Below are 27879 nucleotides of genomic sequence, written 5' to 3' on the forward strand. Positions count from 1 at the left end.
GTTTTGAGGGTTCCCAGTACCTTTAATCCAATATTGATTCATTTTGCAAAGGAGTTTTAAGAATTTTTCATTTCTATATGTTGGCAAATTTAGAAACGGTTAAGAGTTTGGTATTGTGTAAAATTTATGAATGTGTAAAATACAATGAATGCACATTGTTTAGCATTTGTACATTTTTATTCACACAAATAGTTTATCACCTTTTATTACAGCGAATAATGCAAGGAAACTGACATTTGGTGATGGATCAAGGCAATTTTCTTTTCAATTCAACAAACCTTTGCAACTTTTACTATTCACAAAACCTTCATTAACTTCAGTCGCCAACCTGTCTACCAGCGTTATACAAAGAATAGAATTGACTCTCTGGGAAAGAGGAATTTGGATAAATGCAACTTGATTTGAATGTGCTGTACCATTCCATTCCATGGTACTTGGTTGGGGGAGGGGTATATTATTATTATTATTATTATTATTATAGAATAGGGGTCTCCAAAATGGTCAATATCAACCCCCAAGGGAGTCGATAAATGCCAAGGGGTCGATTTTAAAATAGTGCCTCCTTACCCCTCTGCCCAATCCAGCACAGGGTGGAGGGAAGAGGCTTACCTGCCACGAATCTGAGTAAGCTGCCATCACGCTTCCCCCTCATTGCACATGTGCCAGCTGGCATTTCAAGCGACGTTGTCACATTTCCCCCTCGTCGCACATGCTCCAGCCGCAGCCTGTGGACCCTGGGATGCTGCATTTAGCAGGTAAGTGCCTTTTCTGCCTCTTAATTTGGGGATGTATGGACTAATTAACGTCCAGCTTGACTCAAAAGCCTGACTGTCCGGACTAAAACCGGACGTCAGGCCACCCAGCGCTGCCACCACCAACCCTCCCCCCCCCCCCGCCGGGATTCCATGTCTGGGGGTTGATGAGGGACCATGTAGTGTCTGAAGGGGTTGACTGTAAAAAGTTTAGGGACCCCTGTTATAGAATTATTATCCCATTTTGTTAAACTATGATGTCAATGAAATCAATCTTAATATTCTAAAATTAGGAAACCCTTACATCTGTAAGGGTCAATCATGTTATACTATTTATTTTTACCCTCTTATGATGGTAATGGTGCTATTTTCTGAATTAATATGGTCACAATAGTAAACTGAAACTCTTTGGAGCAGAGGAGTGAAAGCTCTTACTGAAAGTAATTCAGCCGGTATCAAATACAGTGGTAATTTTCTTAAGCAGATGTCATGGAGCTAACAATTTTCAGAACTCTGTACTCTTCTTGCTGATTCACAGTTAAGCCTTGAGTAGGCCTCAATACTCCAAGTTTTCAACTGAATGTTATAGTCTGTTGATTTAGAGGAGTTCTCTGTAACATTTCTCCCCCAACCAGTTTAATTCCTGAGAAATTCCTACTCTTCAGGCAATTTCCAGCATTGATCATATTATGTATGTTATAATTTAGAAACTGAAAAGGAGTACATTTAATTTTACTTAATTTATAGAGATGCAGCACACTAAACATGCTTAGCCCGTGCTGCTCAAATACACCAATTGGCCTACAAACCCCTGTACATTTTTGAGGGTGGGAGGAAACTGGAGCATCTGGAGGAAACCCACGCAGACATGGTGAGAACGTACAAACTCCTTACAGACAGTGCCAGATTCAAACCCAAGTTGCTGGTGCTGTAATAGCATTACACTAACCACTACGCTACCAAGCTACTGTTTTTATAATACATTGCATGGTTATTTGAAATATTTTGTAACATTTTTAGCAACTTTAAAAACACAACACTAGATGGTAGCTTTCATTAACCTTTTTAGTGACCTTATTTCCTTTTATTAACAAATATTTTAAAAAAGCAACATCTTAAAATTGCTCGATTCCGTTTATTTCACTGTCATCTTTCTAAAGTCTTTTGCCTTTCTTTAGAACCAACAAATCTTTTTGTCACTAGCACAGTTTTGTCCATCTTCATATTTCTGAGATCCATATAGAAATTACAATTGTTAGTCACAAAACTTGAAATTTAACAATACTCTAAGTTGATTTAAAAGTTAAATGCATTAATTTTCCTGTTCTACGTTTGATATATTACATGTACCCACACAAATGTCATGACGTTGTCACGGACTTGTGTTGCTATGTGTTAAAAGTTCTAAATTTCCTGACAAGACTTTGCTGCTGTCATTCTGAATGCTCAGTGATTGTACTTGTAATGGAATCAGAATCAGAATTTATTGTCACGAATATCTGGCAGCAAACCAAAAAGCTTTCTGCATTTTCCAAGAAGTTATACTCGAAAATCTGCCTAATCAACAGTGACTCAAATCATTTCAGAGGCAAGTTTCATGTAATATATGTTTTAAAATTTAATTTATTTAATTATGTTTTCATCTTGATAGTATGCTTAAGATGTAAGATTTATGGTTTGATCAGTACACAATTCACTTGGAGCAAGGGCAAATAGGTTACTGACTTAAAACTCCCAGGAAAGTCTGAGCCAACTTGCATCTTTTGTTTGGTAACAAGGGATGTGCAATTAGCCATACTTTCACCAATTCGTATCTAAAGCCTACTAAATGTTAGACTTGATTTTTGCCTTTAATTTGCAGTTTAAAGACATTTAAGACAGAAATTGCAATATTGCAAACAAAACATGGTACCCCCTACCATTTTGGTTCCCTTTCCTATAATTGTGTTTCATTTCGTGAACCAATAATTTCACGAAAGCAAATTTTTAGAGTCTTTATTTTAAATTTACAATTAATTAAGCATATTTAATTTGATCAGCTCGTTTGAACTTGCTATTCCTTGACCTCAAGAATCATATGTCTCTCATATCTATTCACAAATTGTTCTTTATCCAAATGGGTGCAATATGGCAATAGAAATATTAAATGTTTTGTTTACTTCATTCTTGGTTTCCATTGTTCTTGTGCTTTATCTGAATCAGCCTTGACACCTCCTGTTTTGCTTTAGAGCTATCTTTCTTTGTATTTCTTCCAGGGAACTAATTCTTCTCCTCAATCCTCATTATTATTATATGAATCATTTTTCCAAAAAAATGAGCAGTCCTATATAGACACAAATGTCTATACTTGTAGATTTTAAAATACATTTTGGGAAATAGTCATTTAAATCTCCCATTCTTCCTATTTAAAAAAAAAAATTATGATTGTATGAAAAATACTGCCAAGTGCTGAAAATACCCAGCAGGTCTGATAGCATGAGAGATGATGCTAACAGGTTAAAATTTCAGATTTGTGGCTCTTCCTCTCCCAATTCCTTTCTTGCCTTGTATCTTGAGAATCAAAGCTGCAGGAGATAAATAAACAAAGTGATGGAAATTCTGAGAAGAGAGAAAGAAATGTTACTGATTTGGGTCAATACCTTAATCAGAACTGGTGAATGTATTTTACATTAGAGATGGTAAAGGGTAAAACAAATGGAATGTCTCTGCACATACTCTGACTGAAGTTGTGCAGTTGAAGCCATGTTTTTGGAACAATAAATGTTTGAGGATAGTTGAGGAAGAGCGGAAAATATCTGCTTGGAATTGTGAGATGCAGAACAATTGAAAATTTGAAACAAAGGAGATTGCTCAAAATGATTAGCAGATCAGGCAGCATCTGTGGATGGAGAGAAATAGAATAAATGCTATAGGTCATGGGTGGCCAAGCATTTTTGATTGTCCACATACAGAAAAATATAAGGGGTCACAAGCCAAATAATATTAAGCCTAGCAGTTTTAAACTACCGTCGGCTCCTCTAACAGGCCATTTAAAGCCTATACAGAGCAGTCGGACTGGGCAGTTGGACCCTGTGGGGGAGCAATGTGTATTTGCTCTCCACATTCTGCGTGTCCGCACCAGTGGCAGCACCACCATTGTTCTTCTCATGGGCCACTTAAAAATAGGCCGGGGGGGGGGGGGTGTACTTTGTTCACCCTGTGATTTTTGGATGAGAATGCTTTAGAATTGCCTAGTTCTGATATAACCAGGAAAAGGTGGTTATGTAAAACATTAAACCCCATGTTGAGCCCCAAGGTCTGCAACGTGTCTAAAAAGGAGATGGTCCCTTGAGATTATGTTGGGCTTTATAGGAAAAATTGAGGAGGTTGAAGGAAGAGAAGTGACAAGCTACTGGAAGTTCAAAGTTACCTGTCACTCATTCTTGTCTCACCTTTCTGTCTTTGACTTCTTTCGCACTTTGAATGAAGCTCAGGGAATGGGACCTCCTCTTCCTTCTAAGTACATTACAGACCTTGAATCCTTGGTACTCAACAATGAATTCAATTTCAGATGATCGGATTTACCTGATTATGTGAGAATTAGCTAGTTTTGAAGTAATTACTCAGCTATGGCTTTAATTCTAATTTCTAGCAAATATTCAGTTCTGCATTTCACAGTTCAAACATTTTTTATGTTTACATTTCTCTCTTACTGCTTTCATTCATATTAATTTTAATCTATTTGGTTAAAAAAAATCTTTGTCTCCACTCTATCATCGGAGGAGGTGTGTGATCCTTGACTGCTCGTGCTCTCTGCAGGAACATTCCTTCCTTTTTGAATGTTGCACTAGAATATGGTGACTCTTTGTTAGCATTTGAAAAGCATGCATAAAAATCTATATTAGTACATGCAACAATAATAGACAAATCTAAATAAATCTATCCCCAACATTCCCTTTGTTCTCTCCAATATCCATCTCTTGTAACTTAAGCCATGTTTTATCAATTCTAATGAAGAGCTTGTAGCTTTCGCACTATGGAGTGAATAACGAGACCAGCAGTCGACAAGTTCGTTCCAAAACTCGCTGCTTTATTGTTTGCTCACTGAACATTTTAAATGCACTCCCTGTACCCGCTGTTGGAAACTGGAATTTGCATCACTGACTGGCAGCTGTTCATACTTCGCGTGTGGGCTCTTTCCTTGAAGGAAAGGGGAAGATGCCTGACTCCATCTTGGAGCATTACAATTGGAGCCAGTTCGCCTGAACACCAAACGCATTGGTTGCCACACAACCCCCGCCACCCCACCCATCCAGAACCAGCGACCTCACCTCCCACAACCCAAAGTCTGCATTTTCTTCTGTTTGGGCAGCCTGCCTCTTGGCTTGGGTGCTTGCACTTCAACTGGCTTTTCCAAGTCCACATTTGTCGGCTTTAATTGGTCAATTGTGAACACCTCCTCTTTCCCCCTCCCATGTCCAACACAAATGTAGACCCTTTTTTTTAACCTCTCTAAACGGCCCTGCAGCGGTGGCCGGTGTGCGCCCCTTCTAACAAAGACATTTGCACAGTCCTTTAATTGTCTGGGAATGGAGCTCAATGTTGTCCGTGTCGGGAGACGAGATGGGTGCCAGGTTACCCAGCCTTTCACAGAGCTTGCTCAGGGCCACTGTGTGTCTGCTTCTTGCCTGCTTGGGACAGGTAGGAACTTGCCAGGGACTTGCCATAGATAGTTTAGCTGAAGAAGCTTGCAAGTCTTCTTTGGGTGCTGTGTGGATCCCGAGTAGGACCCAGGGAAGCTCATCCACCCAATTTGGGCCTTTTAGCCTGGCCATGTGCCAAATTCAAGAGTCTATGGAAGCTCTCTACCAGACCTTTTGATTGCGGGTGACAGGCTGTGGTGTGATGCATCTGGGTCCCCAGCAAGCTGGCTACAGCGCCCACAGGCTTGATGTGAACTGCACCCTTCTGTCCGATGTGATGTGGGCTGGGATGCCGAAGCGTGTTGCTAGGGCCCTGGTGCAGGATTCGGTGGTAGTGTCTGTGAGAGGAACTGCCTCTGGCCATGTGGAGAAATGGTCCACCATATTGAGGAGGTACCATGCTCCCCATGATACCAGCAGTGGCCCGACAATGTCAACGTGGATGTGGTTGAATCTGCGGTTTGTGGGTTTGAACTGCTGCAGGGGTGCTTTAGTGTGCCTCTGGTCTTTGGCTGTCTGATACTAAGTGCATATCCTCACCCAGTACCTGACTTGTTTTTTGAGACTGTGCCACATGAACCAACTGGATATCATACGGACTGTCGTTTGGATGGGGTGGGGGTGTAGACAGCCGCTGCTATCAGCTGTCCTACTCCCACTGCAATCGCGCTGCAGCCTCTATACTTACAAGGATGCACTATGAGGTCACTACAGTGGAGTACTGTGAAGAAAGCAGATGCCGAGCTGCAGATTCTCTCCCTGCCATGCTAATGTGTTTGATTTATACTTAGTAAAGTTAATTGTTTGGTTCACTGCACCCGCTGGCTCCAGCATTATTTCAGATACAATAATGAATATGGAGTCAGAAGTGAAGCCTTACAACTGAAGAACTTCCACAGTGAGTAATTAGAACCACATTTGTGTAATTTCAAAATGGCTGACATGTTCAGATGGCCCGACCCCATGGTGTTCGAAAGAAACGTGGCCAAGAACTGGTGCATGTTCGAACAGAAGTATGACATTTTTATAGAGGCTGGGCACAGCGATAAGCCTGCCCCTATCAGAGCATACATTCTGTTGAATTTGGCGGGCTCAGAAGCTATTGAGAGAGAGAGAGGTCGTTCATTTACACGGATGAGGGGAATCATATGACCTGTCCAGCCAAAACAAGGGAGGACCCCGAGTGCCTAAAACGCAAGTTTAGAGAAATGTGCAACCCTCAGAGAAACGTCATAATGGAAAGGCACAAGTTTAATAGGAGGGACCAAAAGCCTGGCGAGTCCATACACTCTTACATGAGCGATTTGAAAATTAAAGCCAAAACCTACTGGTTTGGTACTCTTTGTGATGAGTTAATCAAAGACCGGATGGTCTGCCGAATTTGTGATGATAATGTGAGAAAAGTGCTCCTGCGAGATGGCAAGCTAACTTTGGAAAAGGCCATCACCATTTGTCTAGCCTACAGATCTACTGAGGAGAATAGTAAAAGACTGACTGCTCCCCCACAGCTGACCATATCGATACAGTACAGGCGGGACTGGCGAGCAAACAATGGCCGGAGGACTGGAGCAGATATCCGCCTCCCAAAGCAGTCCGCTCTTCACCCAGGATTGGGTGCGGCAACTGCGGAGAGGACTACAGTCTGAAGCAAGAGATGTGCCCAGTGTATACCCAGCAATGCTGGAGCTGTGGAAGACAGAGCCATTACAGCAGGTGCTGGAGGTCCAGACAGCAGACCTCTATACAGACATGACCCATGAGAGCCATCAATCACCTGGAGATGGAGCGACCCGGATGGAATTTCTACAGGAGTGATCGACAACCCAGATGAAAGGCAAAAACAAAGCATTCGTGTCCATGGAAGTCAATGACAAAGTGGCTGAGATGAAAATTGATACTGGAGTGAAATCCAACATCATGCCATTGAAGGTCTTCCACTGGCTGAGAAACGGAATGGGTCTGACAATGCATCAAATCTACAAGCCTGGTGGCTTGTGGAGGCAGCAAAATCCAGACCAACGACACAGTACAAGCTGTGGTGCTGGGTACAAGGAAGGCCCCATACACTGTCTTTCTTTGTAGTCTGCAAAGACGTCAAGTTCCTGCTTGGCCTCACCATGTGCATGAACATGGAACTCGTTTCCTTTGGTGTCCAAGTCCACCAGTTAAGTTCATCTGAATACAATTTATCTCGTAGTATGAAGAACTTTTCACAAATGAGCTAGGGAGGTTACCAGTGTCGTACTCCATGTGGCTCGACCCAGAGTTAAGACCCATGGTCTGTCCAGCACACCACATCCCCGTGGCCAGGAAAGAAAGAGTCAAGGCCAAACTGGACAGAATTCAGGATTTGGACATCATAACCCCAGTCTCCGAACCGACAGAGTAGGTGTCGTCCAAGAAGAAGGACGGTCAAGAAATCCGTATTTGTATCAATCCGCGGGACCTCAACTCAGCCCTAAGGAGTCTCCATCACCCCATATGGAATTAGAGGAAGTGGCCCTCAGATGGCCAGTGAAACAGTGGTCTCAGTCCAAGATGCAAAGAACTCATTCTGGTAATTTCATTCGACTGTTGCTCATCACTGCTGACCACCTTCAGCACGGCATTTGGCCAGTACAGGTTCTGGAGAATGCCATTTGGTATTAACTAGGCAAGCGAAGTTTTCCAGAGGTATGTGGAATAGATATTCGCTGGATACCCTTGTGCCACTATTACCAACGATATATTGGTGGGTGGAACATTGCGAGAAGAACACGATGAAAACCTGAGAAGGGTGCTCAACCGCACACGGGAGGTAAACCTGCAGCTTAACCCCAACAAGTACAGGTTCTACCTCAACAAAGTCAGCCATGTGGGTCATGTGTTTACTAGCGAGGGGCTGAAGACGGACTCTTTGAAAACTCCATCAGCGAAATGCCAGTACCTAAGGATGTGGTGTCTCTACAGCAATTCCTGGGCATGGTAAATTACCTGGGTGCATTTATACCCAATGCAAGTGAACTAACAGCCACATTCCGACAGCTGACCCACAAGGACACTGAGTGGGCCTGGCACCAGCATCTGCAGGATGCATTTGAGGCCCTCGAGCAACATGTGTCCTGCCCATCAGTCCTCTTCTACTTTAACGTGCACAGACCCATGCTGCTGACCTGTGTGGCTTCACGGTATGGTATAGGCATGGCATCTTTGCAGGATGGCAAACCGGTGGCTTGTTCATCCAGATTGCTTACGGACACAGAGACGAGGTATGCCCAAATTGAGAATGAGCTACTGGCTGTGGTGTTCCCCTGTGCCAAATTCAATGGTTATACATATGGCGGACTGATTACCATGAAACCAATCATTTACCCCTAGCGACTATCATCAACAAACCCATCCACTCAGCACTGGCAAGACTTCAGCAGATGATGCTTTGATTACAAAAGTACCATATCACCCTAATTCACAAATGCGGCAGAGAAATGCACCTAGCTGATGCCCTTTCACAACCCCCCCAGGAAGTGCACAATGTGGAAGGCCGAGGAAGAAGATACCTTTGACGTCATGACAGTGAGCCACATCTCCTTGGCCTGACAATGAACTGAGAAAGGACAAAACCCTGAGTAGCTTAGCCAACTTCATTAAAGACAGCTGACTGACCAAGCAGCACTGCCAGCCACCCGCAACACAACTATTTTTTCTTTATTGGGACGAACTAATCATTGACAAGGGGACAATTGTGAAAGACCAGAAAGCAGTTATCCCCATTACTCTGCAGAACATGTACGTAGAAATCTTACAGAGAGGATGCCCCGGCATGGAAGCAACAAAACATAGGGCAAGAGACATTTTTTTCTGGCCAGACATATCTGACCAGATAGGTGAAGAGATAGGTGTGGTCTGTGTGACAGAGAATATAGATAAGTTTTTGGGAGATAAATTGGGGCAAGGTTTGTTAGTCTAGGTCACTTACAAACACGTTAAAACAGATCTTATTTAAAATACTGGAGTTCTTCTCATGCTAGACATGTTGGGGCCAACAGTCTTTGCAAAAACTTTGGAAAGTGCCCAAGATACTTCACTAATGGATTATTGCTTACAAAAAGGCAACAAATGAAAGAGCTTGTCAGAGCTGCATATTGTTTGGAAGGGAACTTGCTGTTCTAAGAGGGTCATGCGGTTTTGCAAGCAGAGAGTCAAACAGGCTTTTTCTCTCTCAGAGAGAGAGACTCACACACAGAGATCAGTTCTACAGTGTTGCAGTCAGCAAAAGTAGCTGGGACTGGAACAGGACAAGCTGGCAATCTTGTGGAAAACCCCATTTTGGAAGACGGGTTGTGAATTCTTCGTTCAGCCTGGTAAAAGACCTTGTGGTTCATGAAAGAGGAGAGGACTGGCTGCTTAATGTTATACTTGGAATAAGAGAGACAAAAAGGAATTCTGTGGTGACCTGAAAGAAAGAGGTTATCATCTGGAGAACCCTGAGGGGGCAAGTTTTGTCAGCAAGACACTGAAGTGGCTGATGGAAGTACATCAGTTGTGAATGTCCTAGAACAACAAATCTGTTTCTGAAAACAGACAAGAACCTTCCTGAGCGGTAACCATATACCATTCAAGCACCAAAGCCTGATGAACTTTATAAATGTTAATTCTGTGCATGGTACAAGAATTCCCTGCAACCAGTGAACCTGGAGGAATGAGAAGTGCAATTGGACTGTGAACCAAAGAAATTTTCTGAACTTACACACACACATATTATACACATGTGTGCTTAGAATTAGAAGGGGGTTAAGTTAGGTTAGTTAAGCTAAAGTGTGATTCTGTTTTCATGTTTAAAGATAATTAAAAGCAACTTTTGTTTAAGTAACCATTATTGCTGCTAGGTTTATGGGTCCTTTGGGCTTGTAACAGTAGCCAAGCCTCAAAATTTAAATGGCCTAAAGAAGGAATAAAATATTTGAGTATTAGAATAAACACATCTGTAGACTCTCTTTATAAAATTAATTATGGACCATTATTTTTAAAAATGAAGAAGATTTAAAGCATTGGATAGATATAACTATAACTTTGATAGGACGAGTTAACTGTATAAAAATGAATATCTTTCCAAGAGGCCAATATTTATTTCAATCATTACCTATTAATGTTCTCAAATAATTTTTTAATGATTTAAATAGAATTAGGGTTAGGGTTAGTTTCTCTTTTTTTTGAAGAGGAAGGCAAGGTAGCATGGGTAAAGGCTGAATTGAATAAAATAGGAGAGCAAAAGTCAGAAGAAGTTATATATAAATGGAATGAAACTTTATTAGTAGGGGAACTGGACACCCAAATAATGAGTTATTAGTTAAAGTATGGCATGAGATACATGGGTTCATAGAAATAAAAGGATACGGACTAGCAAATATGCCATTAGTAAACAATAGATTGTTACCGTTTATGGTGGGTAATAAGAATTTTATTGATTGGTCAAATAAAGGAATACAATATATTAAAGACTATCAGGATAAACAATTAATGTAATTTGACTAATTAAAAGATAGATTTGGAATACAAAACAATACCATGTTTGGATATTACTAACTAAGGGCGTATTTGAGGAGCAAATTATTGTCAATATATTTGTTGTTATCGATCGATGAAATTGAAGGTGTTATAACTAATCTGAATATTAAACAATATATTATCAGTTATGTACCAATTACTCTTAAAAGGGATTAAAAAGACTAATCTGGTGGGAATATTTAAATATAGTTATATCTGATGACAATTGGGCTGAGATATGTTATGATAACGTGAAAAGTATTATTAATGTTCACTACAAAATGGTTCAGTATAATTTTTTACACCAGCTATACATCACACCTCAAAAGCTTTATAAATTGAAATTGAATCTGATAAATCTTTTTGATGTGGACAGGAAAGTAGAACCTTCTTACACTCCACGTGGGCATGCTCTAAAATAAGTTTTGGACTAACTTGATAGTTTTCTTAAAGCAAGTAACGGGGATTTTGTTACCTCGAAACCCTGTATTATTTTTATTGGGAGATTTATCTGTTATGCCTTCAGACTCAAATATTAGCTGGTCTCAAAAGAATTTTTAAAAACTGCATTAGCTGTTGCTAGATAATGTATTGTGGTTTCGTGTAAACTAGAAACTGATTTAATGCTGGAATGCTGGCATAATGAAATCCAAAGTTTTATTCCTCTGGAACAAATTACTTATAATTTGAGAAATAGGTTTAAAGATTTTTTGAAGATCGGGTCTCCATACATGCAAATAACAGGCCAGTCTGTTTTCTGATTCTTTTATTCACTCCCCAACCTCATTTTGATGTTAATATACTTTCTGTTTTATCAGCATTACATTTTTTTGAAGTAAGTATTAAGTAGTGAAATAATCTTTTCGATTCTCTCTTGTAATATGATATTTAATAATTGGTAGTAATGTAGTAGTATGGCAAGGAGAATCCTAGTTGACTATGCAGTATTTATAAATATATTCATTGCTATCAATTAGAAATAATATTTCTATATTATTCCCAGTAACATATATATATTAGTCGAAAAGTATTTCTTCTCTTTTCTTTTTCTTTCTTTTCTATGGCATCCTTTATTTAGGAGGAGAGTAGGGGGTAGGAGGGAGGGGTTAAAACTATTAAAAATTGTCATTATGAGAAAAACAGATTGTATATCAAATGCTTTTTAATTGATTTATAATATATGTATTGATAAATTTTTTTTTAAAATTTAAAAAAGCTCATGCCACTTCTTGGTGCTCGGAGCCCTGCACACACACCTCTCTGACAACGTCAGTCAGTTCACCAGCCAAAGATTTCATGAGTTTTGCCTCTTCATTGGATTTTACCCACATTACCAGCAGCCCGGAGTACTCCCAATCCAATGGGCTCACTGAAAGAGCAGTAAGAAGCGCCAAACAGCTCATGGAATGTTGCCACGGAGAGAAGATGGATGTATTTCTTAGCCTGCTCAATCTGAGGAATTTCTCTTGGGACAACACCCTGGGATCACCGGCGCAACGACTGATGTCACGGCAGACCAGGACAACCCTTCCAGTAGCCAAGGAGGCTCCTCCAGCTTTGTGTCAAAGACCCACAGGATTATCAATGCCCAACTGCTAAACAGGCGGCTGGGGCAAAAGAAATGTTATGACAAAACCAGCAGGCCACTCATGCCCCTTACTGAAGAGCAGGTGGTCAAACTTCAAATGCCAGAGGGATATGACTGCTCAGGCATAGTGGAACAAAGCTGCCAAGAGCTGAGGTCATACCTCATTCGTTCGGGGGTGGGGGGGGGGGGGGGGAACCTAGAGAAGACATTTCCTCCCTGAAAAAGAACCTCCCCCATTGCAAAACCCAGACAGACTGATATTCCTTGATGAGCCCAGGAACACAGAGGACCCAGCCACAGCCTCAGATTGAAGACATGAGCTACACAGACAGTGCCCCTACAACCATGAGTGAGAGAGACTCTCCGGATTAGTTGCGCCTCCAAAGAGGGATTCTACAAAACGTGTTCTGCCTGGCGCCATCTTGGTGTAGGCTTCTCCAACCACGCAATACAATTGGAGCCAGTTCACCTGAACACGTTGGTCACCACAAGCCACTATTTTAATCTCTGTTGCTGCCTTACCCTGTGTATTTCCAGCACTTCCAGTTTTGATTTGCACGTTGTCTTTGAATTTGAAACATGCAGTAATTGATTTTACAACACTTCTTTAAAAATCATTTTAAGGAAGAAAGAAAATTCATTTCAATTTTGGGGGAAATGTATAAAACTTAAGGCACCCATAACATCGGAATCAGTTTTGTTTTCATACTTGTCGGTTCTCCCAAGCTAACTAACTTTGTAAGTGGATAAAAGCAACAAAAAAAAAAGTTGCTGGAGGAATTTTGTATCTCAAATAGCAGCTATGGAGGAAGGCTCAAGCAGATCATCTTTTGCTCTCTTGTGTTTCCATGTGCAGTTAAAAGTTGAAGCATTATGGAGTGATTTACAATATCTTCCAGCTTTCCATAAGTATTGGAATTACAACATACCTCCTTCCTGCTGCATAAATGTTAGAGTTTTTTAAATTGCTGTTTGGTTGATTGCAAATACATTTTCGTTCATGATGTTTTCCTCACAACCTTACACTTTTGTCAAAGATGATCAACAGTCCTCAAGATAAGGGTGTTTACATTCATACAACCAATAAATATACTGTTCTTTTAAAATCAATACTGTAAGACTCAGTTCGCCTCAACAACCCCATTCTTTAAAGTGTTGAACTTTCATCTTACTCTTTGATGACTGAGCTGTGTGTCAGCCTTTGCAGTTGTTTTGTAACCCAGTGAGATTGTCAAATATTCAGCAAAGCCATTTAAGAGGTGATTTCAGGTGAAGTATGGTCATCACTAGTCAACTGAAGTTAAGACCTTACCTTTTGCGTACAAATTTTCTCTATGTCAGAGATGATAAAAAGGAGAATAGAATCGATGTGGATGTTCCTTTTCTGACTTCTAAATTGGTGATGTAATAGAAAACATTTTAAAAGCATTCTGCATTTTGCAGGTTTTTCCTCAATCGCCTTGCATTCTTCATCTATAATCACTTAATAGCTTGCATTCTTCATCTATAATCACTTGATCGTAGCTGTCCCTTGTGTAATTGTCTTGGAGGATAATCACAGTCAATGAACCGCAGCTACTTGCACTATCTTCCTGGGAAATATTTTTGTTGGAACAATGGGGGATAAAAGAAATCTTCATGAGGATAAATCTTGTATGTTACAAGACAGAGTCACATGCTGCTTCAGCTCGATCTAAGATAGAGCCAGTGTTGTTCTTGGAATGGGGCAGGAATGGTGTAGCAACAGTAGGGTTTGGATTCCTGAGTGGATTTTGGACGGGGGTGTGTGTGAGATTTTTTTTTAAAAACAGGATGCTCATCAGATACTGATTGCTGCAGATGCCACAGAACTAGCTCTAGACTCTCGAAGTTTGTTGTTGGGTAACATGATCGTGCAGCAAGAGACGCCCACGGTGGCTTCCGGTAGCTCGTCCTCCTCGGTCCATTCATTCAGATCTGGGTTGTAAACTTGGATACAATTCTTGTACTTCTTTGTACTTTCGTTCCAGCCTCCCACCAGATAGATTTTGTCATTCAGGGAGGTCGCGCCCGCTGTGCTCACACCGATTGATAGAGGAGCCACGTGGCTCCACTGCCCATTGTAAGCACTGTACCGTTCAATGGCTAACACATCGACCCGCTCACCATGTGGCCCAAGCTGACTCCCACCTATCACGTAGGTATAATCACTAAGAGTAACTGAACAGTGCCAACCTCTGGGGGTGCTTAGGCTAGCACGGTCTTTCCACATGTCTGTTGTTGGGTCATAGGTGCAAACAGTGCGAGAGTAGCCATTGTTAATGTAGCCGCCAGATACCAAGATCTGGCCGTCATTCAATGCAGAAGCATGGCAACAGCGGGCCACCTCCATTGGAGCCTTGATCTGCCACTGATTGGAAGAAGGGATGTAACATTCCACAGTTGTGAGAGACCCCTCTAAATTCCGACCCCCCAGAGCAAAAAGAAGGCCATTGTAAGAGCACATGCTAAAGTGGGTGCGCTTCTGAAGCATGCTTGAGAGGTGAAACCAAGTGTTGAAACGAGGATCATATCTGAAAAATACAATTAAAAACAAATCAATGTACATTTTTATTTTTGGAAAGACCTGATGTAATAATGTTTGTGATTTTAGCTTAGGAATTGGCAGACAGGTAAAGCCGAGGAACCATATCAAGGTTCATCCACAATATCAGAATCCATTTCATAGCAATCCATCTCCTTCAGATGATGTCCAGTATAATACAAGAAATAAACCGAAGAGGTTGACTCTGTCTCCCTTTAACATTTATAATTTAGCTCCCCTAAAATGTAGTCATTTTATTGTATCAGCTAAAAATGTGAACCATTTTACTTTTGAAGTTGATTGTGCCTTGGCCTGCTAACTCAGGTGTCTAATGATAAAAGGGAGGTTTAACGAATAGCGCAATGGGCAGCAGGAAATTCATGCGAACATTTGGGAGAGTCCCAAAAATCCTCAACAAACATGATGTCCTTCAGATTGAAGTGCCAATGTTCTGACAGTCCTATTAAATTTTGCATCAGGTTTTCAGTACTATAAATACCAATCCCTTCCTTTCATTGAAGTTTTATTTCCTGCCTGTGGTGCTGCATTTAAAGCTTTTAAAATACCATAAATGTTACAGTTTTTGGAAAACTTTGCACCACATTAGAAACTGACTATCGTATTTTAAGAATCTTTTACATTTTAAACATTTATTATAGATGTATTTATTGTATTAACAACTGGGTACTAAGTTTCTATTCTCTCTTGTTTTTCAGTTCCACTGTATAAATGTTCTCCCTAGATATACTCGAAAGGCTATGGCCTGTTTCCGCTCCGTAAATGGTTATATGGTTATAATGGCCTGTTTCCGCTCCGTAAATGGTTATATGATTATATGCAAAGAACATTTATTTATTAAGTATAAAATGTAAGTGCCATCAAGACCTCATCAGACATCTGTAGAGGTATATATTCTGCTTTGTCATTTCTCTGGGAGACCTTGACAGTAAGTTTTCTGAATGAAAAGAAACCTTCCAGAATCAAGTTCAATGAGTTTGAGTAAAAATAAACATGGTAGAAGCCTCGATTTGAGTTCTCGTATCCATTAAAATGTTCAATTATTTGCATAGATTTGTGCAGTATGAGATAACTGGAGCCAGCTAAGGAAAACAGTTTTCAAGAAGTGGTGGTCTCACCTGCAATCAAACTCCAGTCCCAAAAAAAGAGGATAAGTATTCTTGGAATGTGCTATGATTCCACTAACATAGATATCATGGTCTAATTTGTTTCAATTACGGCTGAAGTACAAAGAAGGTGCAGTGGAAATTTAATACATTTTAACTTGGTTTCTCTTCCTCCAAAGATTTTGATACAAATATCTCTTGTAATTTGATTATCAGCCCTTTATCTCATTGCTGTTTAGGTAAACAAAATTAACAATTTAATTTAGCAACTTACCTTGGCTGTGAGATATTTAGGAATACCATGAGAATATAAAATAAATTATATACATGCACGCTGTTCTATTGCAAAAAAAAAGATCTCCGTTCTTATTTTTCATAATTTAAAAATTAGATACTAACATATTCAATAGGTTAATTGGCTCATGTTACCTGCTTAAATTGCTGACAGCATGTTTAGCTTGATTTCGAGCATCATTTTGATCCTCGCCACCAGCAACGTATAAAAAGCCGTCCATCACCACTACACACTGATTGAAGCTCTTGGCTGGCATTTCTGCAAGTTTGTTCCATCCATTTTCAGGGTCTCTGTATAAGATTTCTCTGCTCAGAGCTTTCTCAGTCAAAGCTGGCCGACCACCCACAGTCACCAGCACCTTCTGTCCTCCCCTTAGCTTTGTTCTTCTAGACTGCATCAAGTTCTGTTGATGCGGCAGGAGATGGTAGTTCATGGCATTGACTAGAAGTCTATGGCAATCTGGATCTTGCATCATACATGGGATAGGTTGAACATAACTGACCAGATCATGAGCAGAAATGGTACCGAATCGGATATTACTCAGTAAATCAGCTGCTTGCTTCACCCTCTTAGAGTCAAACTGCAACCACTTCATAGCAATTTGGAAAGCAGTGAGCTCAGAGGGCAGTTGCAGGCAATCATCCATTAACAAGTCACTAATTTGGTCATATGTCAACTTCATAAATTGATCATTCTCTGAAAACTCCAGAAAATTTTCACGGATGAATTTCTTCACCGACTCTTTAACTGGTTTGAGTCCATATGTTCCAGCAATGTTTGAGATGTACATGCAGTTTTCTACATTCATTTCTTGAACAAGGAAGTCGGTGCACAAGTTGATCAAGGTATACATTTGGAATTGGGTGGCAGTAGCAATGGTGCATCCAATGGTATAAAGAGACAAACTGAGTGTCCCTGTGTAGGCATACGTTATGGCAGCAGTCAGACCTAAAGGTGATACATCATTGACATCCACACTTTGGATGGATGGATCTTTCTTTAACATATTGCGGAAATAATCACTGCACGCTGCCATCACCACTTTGTGTACGTAATGGGATTTGTTTTTAGTGGATAGGGTGAGATCAGACAGGAGTCTCTCCTGGCGCATCATGCTGATTGCCTCCAAGACGATGGAGCCATGATTGGGATTGGAGATTTCTGTAGCCGTGCATCGAAATCCATTTGATCCACTGTCATAGAGAGTGTTAAGGTGGTTCAGTTGGTCAATATCAAAGGTGGTTTCCTCAACCGTACTTATTTTTGGTAACTCACTCTTCTCACTTTTGTTTTTTTTGGAACTTTTCTTCTTTGGTGCCATTATGATAAAGCAGTCTAGAAGGAGAAATGCAATAGTTTTAATTATAATTCACAATCCATCAGTCGATCCGGTTTTAAAATGTAGAAGCACGAGAAATCTTTTGAACTTGCATCCCAGCTACTCAAAATTTAGGATTGTCAAAAAAAAAAGGATTCATTACTTTTTCTCCTTAGAACGCAGGTCAGCGGAAGGGGACTCAAATGACTTTTTTGGCACACCTTGAGTACTGTTTTAGTTCTGGTCAGGCCAAGATGGCTTCAAATTTTGAACTGGAATGGCCAATCGTGATTATTTGGTGACTGGATCATCAGAAAGACAGGGGAAATGTGATTTTTTTTCTTTAACCTTGGAGGAAGTAACTGCTGATCTTGTGGGAATACATTCTTGGTATTGAAAATAATAAAACTTGATAAATAGTTAAATTAAATGTACCAAAAAATACTTACAAAATAGACTAATTAAAGGGAAATAAAGCCTTGTATTAGAAAGTATTAGAAAGTATACAAAACCGTAGTTATAATTTTTAGTGGAATTCCATTTGGAATAGTGCAAGCTAAGTAGTAGAATTAAAAATAAACTGATTTACTATTTAGCATGGAGACATCTGACTGACGATATAAAGATGTCGTAAATGGTCTTCAGTTGGATTTAACTTTCAATGAATTGCCACAACTATTTTAAAAAAGCTAATTGTAAACTATTCTCATACCTTGTATCAGTTTAGAAATTATTTTAATTTCTGAGGGTGGCTATTTCAGTGAGTTTTGTCTATCAAAAGATCTCTATTTTGTGATAAAGCATTCTAGCACCTGTGATCCTTGGTAAGAAAGATATGGGACAATTATATAGACTTGTAACTATTTGGGTGATCAATGTTAATGTTTTTCTTCTAAAAATAAATGGTTGAAGTTTAACACTGATTGGAATTATAAAAATAAATTAATAATTTAATGGTGATCCCAAGCATTTTGACTCATAAGGCCTATTTTATTGGCACTTTAAAACAAAATCCAAAACTAAACCAGAAATAGTGACAGTAATTAATGGGTTACCTTCGAATTTATGGTATCTTATGAAAATTATTAACATGAATTAAATTTGCAAAACATCAATGGACCAAAAAAATCAGTAATAGTTTCAGAAAAGCTATGATTGTGTTAAAAAGAAACTTCTGATAATGAGTGCATTCTCAAACAGGAGTGCCAGTAGATGATCAAATTTGAAGAAGATGCAGATTATGGTGTAAATTAAGCCACTAATATTTACAACCTTCTCTATTTTGGTTGGAGTTCACATTTTCCTCTTTAAAATGTTTCACTATTCATTTTTGTAGTCTCTATTCCATCCCTACCACAAGATGTAAATGATAGTCTGGATGTTATTAGATCAAAGGTACATAGTGCTACCAAAAATAAACCTGAAGATTGGGCAAATTACTGAATTCAGCGGAGGAAAACCAAGACATTAATAAGGAAAGGGAAAGTAGAATATAGCAGTAGACTGGTGATGAACATTAATCCAGTGTAAAAGCTTCTATAGATACATAAAAATATGGGGGAAAAAAGGCTAAAAGTAATGTAGATTCACAGACCGAGATGAGAGAAATTTCTATGTCTTCATTCTAGCTGTTCCCATCTAAATCAGTAATCTGAGTAAAGGGATCAAGTATTATATATAATCTAACAAGGTGGTAGTGTGGGGTTGGTGAAGATTGCAGAGAGGCTTCAAGACAATGTATACTAGTGAAGTAGAATTTTTTTTTAGACGTACAGCACGGTAACATGCCCTTTCGGCCCTTTAGCATGTTCCGCCACATTACACCCAATTGATGTACGACCCAATAAATTTTGACAGGTGGGAGGAAACTGGAGCATCCAGAGGAAACTCACACAGACATGGTATTGTGTGTGGAGGAGGCATGGCCTCCCTGCCTTTTGCTAGTGGTCACTTGGCTTCCCCGCCTGAAACTCATTCAGAAGTCACATCACCTGTCAGTATGTGGTGTACTTTTTGTTCCACTCAAACTTACAAAGTTATACATTAAAGTTATGAATTTCAGGTGGAGAGTCAGTTAAGATTGGGCTCAGACCACTGGTCAGTGCACACCTTGCCATTGGCTGGTTCAAATCACCTAGTGTCATTATTGGCTAGAGCCCTGTATTTAGCACCAGCACATAGAACACTTATTCCCTCTGCCTTGTGTTGATAGCCCCGGACACTGCTCCATGTCAGGTTGCTACTGCAGACGTTGCTTGGAAGGGTCGCAGGTAAGTTACACATTGCACTGAAGCTGAGCTGTGGTACTGCTACAGTTCAATTTGTTAAAGATCTATAGTGGTAGTAGAGCCGTCGTTCTCAAGTGATCAGGGATGTGAGAGTGTGCGTATACCCTTCCGGGTACAGTGGTACCAGATCCACCTCCTCTTATTCAGGGGTCCAGAGGGTGTGTATAACCCCCTACTTATAGTGTGTGAATGTCTGCATCGCCTGTGTGAATAATAATTGTGTACTGGGGGTGTGGCATGATGGTGGTATGAGTGAGGGCTGTGGGAATGTGCCTCTCCTGTGATAATTAATTAATAACTGAACAAAAAATGTTTTAAAAATTTTTGATAGTCAAAATTTAGTGTGGAACTTGCCTGCACAGTTTTAACTATGGCTGCAAGAAAGGGAAAGCCTCCAACAACTAAAGAATTGGTGTTAAAAGTCGTCGCAAGATTTGAAAGAATTGGACCTACCTCGATGTCGGAGCCTTGGGCTAGATTTTCTCTTCCTCTGCAAGCGACAAGAGCATGAGTACAAATGACCCCGGCACCACTTCTCTGGGGAGCCGGAGAAGATGCTGCCAGCATCCAGAAGAAAATTATTGAACTACAAGAATTGCAAGAGCAAATGCGCATGAGCAAAACGGATCGAGCAGAACTCCAGTGGGAAATTGATAAATCAGCTCTCCCTAGCGTTGAAGTACAAAATCTGCCTCCTTTGGACTCGGAGGCAGAGCTAGAGGCAATTTTTTCATCTATTAATGATGTGGAGAAGGGAGAAGACCAAGGAAAGCAAGTGGAGGAGGAGGTAGAAGAAGAATATCAACAGGCTCATTTGCAGGAAGAAACTGTGCAGGTAAAGGTACCTGAAGTTAAGGGGCAAGGTATAGGCAATTAATGAACCAGTTGCAGGTAATGAGTCAGAAAATGGACTTACAATGGGTCTATGATGTTAATACTCAATTTGAATATGTTATAGGAGAAATGAAAATAATTAAGGAGGAAATGAAGAGATGTTAAAATGATGAAGTTAAAACACAAGCTCAAAAAGTTGAAGAAAATTTACAAGAATATCATGATGAAATGAATCATTGTAAAGATGTGGTCAATAAGTTGGAAGATTCAGTTATGGCCTGGAGTGTCGAGAAGAAAGAACTTTTACAAAAAATTGATATATTAGAGAATCATAATTGAAGAAATAACATGAAGATTGTTGGATTTTCAGAAGGTTTTGAAGGTCCCAATGCAGTGCAATATTTTCAAAAATGGATTCCAGAGATTTTGGAATTGGAAAAGTTCCCAAATGGACTTGGAAAGAAACCATTGCTGGATCAATCAGATGTCTATGTTATCAAGATAAGGAGACTATTTCGAGAATAGCGGTTCAGAAGGTTCATCAATTTCAAGGTTCTTTGATAGTGGCTGATAAAAAGAAACAATATTTTTTATGCAGACCTCAATGTGGCTGTGATGAAAAGAAGAAAGGAATTCAATCCTGCAAGATCTGTGCTTTAGAAAATGGTGTTCAAGTTTTCTTTTTGTCACCTTGCAATACTTAGTGTTTTGGGGAAACAGTCATGCAAAGTTGATTTATTAACAGCAGATATTCAACAAATCGAGAAGATGCAAATAGCAGATAAGGAGATGATACAGCAAGAAGTTGCTGACCTTGATGACAATGACCAAGTTAACAGAGAGCTTGAAGCAGTCGCCTTTACCTGAAGATGATAATGGCTATTTGGAAATTGTATGGTTTTTTTTTCCTCTCGAGGGGAGTCGGAGGTTATTTCCTTCTCCTTCCCTAGCTCTGTGCCACCTAGCAGCAAGAGCCACTTCCCATACGATAGAGGGTGGTAGTACTTGTCTTTTTTTGTCAGTACTTGTTTTTTTGGGGGTTATATTTTTTATTTTTCTTATCTATTTTTCTTTTGACGAAGATGCCAAGTGTGGTTAATGATTTTGAGATGTGGGAGGTCCAATAGGAGAGGCAGAGGGGAGTTGTGAATTTTTTGAATTTAGTATAATGGAAAATAGTAAACCATTGAATTTTCTAGGTTTTAACATTAATGGGCTTAATAATGATTAAAAGAGAGTATTAGCTTATTTGAAAAAAATTAGAGTCGATATTGCTTTTCTAACTGAGAAAATTTTTATCCGAGAAGGAACAGTTGGACAATATCTTCCCATGTTCCCTTATAAATTGTGCGCACATGTTACCACGCTTTCTTATAAATTGTCTCTCTTATTAATTGTGTTCATAAAGTTACATTTGATTGCAAACTCCTGTGTCCAGACTTGTCTCTCTTTGAACCCACTGAACCTGACACTTCCTCAACAAAACACAGGGGGAGAACATACAAATTATTTGCAGTCACCATTGGATTTTAACCCCTTAACATAACATAACAATTACAGCACGGAAACAGGCCATTAGGCCCTTCTAGTCCGCACCAAACCAAACACCCCTTTCTAGTCCCACCTCCCTGCACAATGCTCATAACCCTCCATCTTCTTCTCATCCATAGACCTGTCCAACCTTTTCTTAAATAATACAATTGACTCCGCCGCCACTATTTCTCCCGGAAGCTCATTCCGCACGTCTACCACTCTCTGAGTCAAGAAGTTCCCCCTCATGTTACCTCTAAACCTCTGCCCCTTAATTCTTAACTCATGTCCTCTTGTTTTAATCTTTCCTCCTCTTAACGATTGCTGGTGCTGTAACCATGCCATCCTCTTAAGACAAGAATGATGATTTTTTTTTAGAATCAAAAACTCAGGTCATGGACATTTGGCAGAAAAATAGAAAGGGATAAGAGATTGAAATGTGGTTATATTCAGAGTCATAGGGAGCTGACTTGGCCGACCAGGTCTCTGCTGACCATCAAGCTTCCATTAACACCAATTGTGCATTAATCCCATATTATTCTTCCATCTTCCCATCAACTCCCCCCTGATTCCCCCATTCACCAACACACAAGGCACATTTTACAGTGGCCAATTAATCCACCTGGGGAAACCCACATGGGCACATGGAGATATTACAAGCTTCACACAGACAGCATCAAAGGTCAGGAATGAACATGACACTGTGGACAGCAGCTCTGTTAGCTGCACCAAATGCTGTGCCAGTAGTACCTTGAGTTTAGAAGAATGAGAAGTGACCTTAAATGAAAAATATTCTCATGGAGCATCACAGAGTAGATGCATGATTGATGCTTCCCCAACAGGAGTGCCCAGAAGTAGGGGCTACAGACTCAGACTAAGGAGTTGGCAGGACAGAGAGGATAAGAAATGACTTCACTGAGTGTATTGAACATTTGGAATTCTGTATAACCAAGAGGACGACGGAGGTTCAGTCACTTGGTTTATGCAAGAGAGTGAGATTGTTTTGGATATTAAGGGAATCGAGGGATATGGAGTTGGTGAAAATAATGAGAAAGCGGTGCTCAGTGAGTGAGAATTGAATGATGAACAGATGGGAGGGGTCAAGTGGCTTTAATATTCTTATGACTATGACCCTTTGTGGAGAACAAACAGACTACCTAACCACAACACTTAAAAAATTTCACATTAGATGGGCTTCATTTGGAATACTGTGTGCAATTCTGGTTGCCAATTACAGGAAATATGTAGAGGGTTTGGAAAGGGTAAAAAGGTTTTCCAAGATGTTGCCTGGATTCAAGGGTATGAGTCATGGGCTTGTTTTTTCCTAAGTGTAAAAGGTCATTCCTGTCGTTTGATGCTGTCATGTGATTGAAGTTTGTAAAATCACAAGAGGCATTGTTCGGGTGGAGAGTCAGAATCTTTTTCCCAGGATAAAAGCATCTAGCACTGGAGAATATATGTTTGGGTTTCATTCCATGCAAACCTTACTAAAGTGTTCTACCACAAGCACAGTACACAGGGTCAAGCCATCCTGCTTCACTTCTGGTACTGAGCTGATTCTCCTACTCATAGTACACGTCTACAGAAGTGTGAAGTATAAATTCAAAACACCACTGGAAGTCTCAGAGCTTTGAATGTGTGAAGCCCTTCAAGGGAATGACCTTTTCCTGAATCGAAGCTTTAAAATCAGGCCAAGATGTATCCAAGATGTATGCAAAGTCATGGATATGTCCTGAAATTGAAGCTGTCTGATCTGTTGTTTCAATGTTTTTCTTTTGTCAGATTTCCAGCATAGGCAGGTTTTTTTTTATATAAAATTGCCTCTACAGTTATGAACTTTCTTTACAATCAAACAATAATGATGTAGTGTGAATTCTGGGGAACCTGTTAGTCTGTTACTGATAAAAATATATAAAACAGTTGCATTCACATCTGTTATGATATGGAAAACCTTGATCCAGAATAAGAACCTGGGATATTGCTATAATTAACCACCAGAAAAACAAGCGGGGGAAAAATGCAGAAACTAGGAATCTAAACATGAACTCTGTCCCTCTATTTCCAGCATTTTTTTGTTATAACAAATTATACATTTGATTTTCCATTCAACCTTATTTCTGGAGGGGAAAAATAAGGAACAGTCCTGTTGTGTGAAGGTTAGATTAATGCTTTAGATTTTATAACGTTGTCAGGTCTGATAAGAAAGACTGGATCTTTGAAAAGCTGATACAGCTCCTTTCTCGAGCTCACAGTTAAAATAGATTACAAAAAAAGCCATGAGTAAACTTCATTGCAACTCAACCTATTAATATTCCTGTGTCGTTAAGCTCAATGCCCCCCCCGTTCAATTGAGAAATAAACACAGAAGGCATGTCCTTAGCAAGAAATTCATGAAGTTCCCACTTGAGTGGTAACTTGTTTAAAGCATGTTTACTGGGTATTTCAAAAACATATGCTTGCATTTGAGTGATCAGTGAAACAAGCAGGAATCACTTATTTTCCCGCATTTTTACTAAGCATTTGTGAATTTCAAAAAGGTAATTCTCTGATAATTTTGTCAGACTTGAGCTCTAAACATTACTAAAGTTTATGATCTGTCTCTCTTAACTGAAGCTTTCTTTTAGCAATAAATTTGTTCATACCCAGTTGTCATAAATACAGGGTCTCAATGCCTCAATTTGTCAGTTAGGTATCAGGAATTTGAATAAATTATCCATCAGCTGGATAGCATGTGACAAGCAAGTCATTGGCAAATGTCATTGCAACAAGCAAATAAATAAAATTCAACTTGGTGGTTGGAATGGCCAGGAATTGACAAGTCCACAATGGAAACAACAGATTTGGTAGTGAAGTTTCTCCTACTTCTCCCATTTTTGATCTGGAGTTCAAGGTTTCCAGATGTTAGGTTCAGTAAAATTGTAATGGCACAGTTTCATTATTTGAAATATGATCACAAAGGGTGCAACTTCATTGCAATCAACAGATTATTGTGGGGCAACGCATCTCAAGATAAATATTGAATTGAAAGCAAATTTTGTTACTATTTTAACCTAATTTTGTTGACACCTTAATTAAAGACTGAACACTCCATCCACCAAACATGGCAAAATTTGAAACTACTTACAGAACCCGAATATCTATAGAACAACAATAAATATTAATTATAATTCCAGAAATTGCAATAAACACTCAGTGGGTCAGAGTAACTGTGTGGAAAGGGAAATACAATTAATCTTTCAGGTCCAAATTCCCCTTATTGGAACTGGGAAAGTTAGTTTTAAGTAACAGAGTAGGTGGGCAGGGATAGTCAGGACAAATGAAGCATGTCTGTTAGGGTGAGACCACAGGACAAATCCTAGAGATCACCTGGTCCATAGGTTAATGGGGGAAGTTAGAGAGAATTTTTTTTAAAAAAATGAAGTGTGGAGTGGAGGTGGGTGGGAAGGAGAAGCATTAGAAAGTACAAACTAATGTAAATGTTGGGTTAGAGCTATAAGGCCCAACCAGCACATCTGTTGTGCGACTGGAGATAGAAAAGTTGAGTCAAAATGACCAGTGGATGATTTACAGCAGAAACAACAAGTAAAACACCATCTGCAGGGAGAAAACTTGTTAACTTTAGTTCTGGAGTTCGATATTGCCTCTGGAAGGCTACAATGTGCCCAATTTTAGGTTGGGACTCATTTTAGCGCTTTGTACTCTGGCCATTTTGAACCTTTCATAATATAGACTCCAGCCTGGAACTGAGTTCATGGGTCAACGACAGAACGAAACAGCTGGTGGTTGGGTTTCAAACCAGTCCCTGAAATCCGGGCCAGGGAGTGGGTAGTCCCTGAAAACCGGGGACCAACCGATTATGAATGGAGGAGGCCAAATAGGTCACAGTGAGGGTGAGATGGAAAATCCAAAAGGAGAAACGGGAGCTCTGGGTCACTACTGAATAATGGAGCAGGTGTGCCTGGGTTTTCCATTGTGGAGGCGAGCGCACACGCTGATCTCGAAGGCAAGGGTGAAATCAAGGCGAGTCAGTCACCGCTTCACTTGGAAGTCCATTTCCCGGCGCCTTTGCACTTGCCACCGGCTTTCAGTCCATCCGTCCACTCCAGGGTCTTTCGTTCAACCAGCCGTCATTGCTTCTACAACTACACGAGTTCTCACATTCCCAGCACCTGCGGTTTCTTTCCTCCCGTCCACAGCAATTTGCCTGACGTCTAATTTTTCTGGCCAGGCGTGTGGGCTCTAATAATGGGGAGAAGTTGATGCAAGAATCAAGCTGAGAGAATATTGTATTTCTGGAAGGGCAACCACGTGGAACCTCTCAGCTGCTCGGTAACTCAAGTATCTCATGACAGAAATAGAAACATGGACTGTGGCGCAGTTTGAATCGTTTCGCAGAGCATTCCTAGCACCAAAAGGACATAATCATTTGAACTAACGAAGCTGAGATGGAATCATTTATGTCGAGTTGCTACTCCTGTTCATGATATTTGAAACTCTACTTTTGACACCGGCTACAGTGCCTCGCGATTAATTTTAAGTCTATGCTCGCTCAGTTTTAAAATAATATTTCTCTCGCAGTAAATGTAAGTTGACGAATGAAATGGACAAATAATTAATTCGCTCGTTTCGGACCCTCCAAAAGAGAGAAATCGTTAGAAATGACAGAAATTGTCTATTTTACCTCTCCCTACAAATGGAAATTACTTAGATCTCAAGGAACATGTTTCGATTTTTTTTTTGCCATTAATCAAAACTATAATTCGATCACACGTTCTCCGCTTCTGAAACTAGCTTCACAGAACTGCTGGAAACGAGCAGTTAAAGGTTGTTTGGCCAGGATCCTTACCTTAGCGAGGGAAGCGAACGGAGAGGCGCTTCCAGGAGCGATATTGGAGCAGCGAGTGAGGGTTGAATGTCAAAACGCCACAGACCGATAGGCAAGGACTAACGTTTCAAACTCAGTCCAATAAGGAGCTATTATGGGGATTGGAAACTTTCTAATATTCATTCGTCATGTTGCAAAGTATTTGTCAGGACAGTAACAGACTATTGGACCGAACAGATTCAAATTGCTATTTATATTTCACAAGCTGCCACCCACCTCTCTTCATCTAATCTGACCAGCAGCCCCTCTCTGTCCCATTCTCTCTCCTATGAAGTGGGAATCTTCATTTTATCCTTTTATTTGATAACAAATTCTTAAATGCATACAAAAAAAATCATACAGTTTCCTTCCGAATTGTTTCTTCTACGAGTCAACATAATGAGAGTTTATTTTCATATAGCGAGGCAGTTAATGTCGAGCCTTTGCAGCGCCAGCGATCGGGACCGGACTGGGATTTTGAATTCCACGCTGTCTGTAAGGAGTTGGCATGTTCTCCC

General features: G+C 40.0%; 1 protein-coding gene across 2 annotated transcripts; it reads right to left on the bottom strand.

Moving 5' to 3' along the window:
• Positions 1–167: 167 nt before the first annotated feature.
• On the bottom strand, positions 168–27426 carry klhl43 (kelch-like family member 43). Of its 2 annotated transcripts, XR_011343547.1 has the most exons (4): positions 27344–27426; positions 16662–17862; positions 13858–15097; positions 168–3316 (listed from the first exon to the last, which is right to left on the bottom strand). XR_011343547.1 is itself a non-coding variant. In XM_069895705.1 (3 exons), exons 2-3 carry the CDS (start codon positions 17846–17848, stop codon positions 14365–14367), a joined length of 1920 nt encoding a protein of 639 aa, XP_069751806.1. In that variant the 5' UTR covers positions 17849–17862; positions 27344–27426; the 3' UTR covers positions 10961–14364. The 2 variants fall into 2 exon arrangements, 1 of the variants encoding a protein (XP_069751806.1); XM_069895705.1 differs by lacking the exon at positions 168–3316 and having other exon boundaries at positions 10961–15097.
• Between the last annotated feature and the right edge of the window lie 453 nt (positions 27427–27879).

The sequence above is a fragment of the Narcine bancroftii genome, chromosome 8 (genome assembly GCF_036971445.1).
Source record: "Narcine bancroftii isolate sNarBan1 chromosome 8, sNarBan1.hap1, whole genome shotgun sequence".
Taxonomy (NCBI): Eukaryota; Metazoa; Chordata; class Chondrichthyes; order Torpediniformes; family Narcinidae; genus Narcine; species Narcine bancroftii.

Excerpts from the sequence above, each read along its gene's own strand:
- klhl43 (XM_069895705.1), bottom strand. The coding sequence starts at position 17,848 with ATGGCACCAAAGAAGAAAAGTTCCAAAAAAAACAAAAGTGAGAAGAGT. Across the intron at positions 15,098-16,661 it reads GCTGTCAGCAATTTAAGCAG|ATATGATCCTCGTTTCAACA; the intron begins GTAACATGAGCC and ends TGTATTTTTCAG.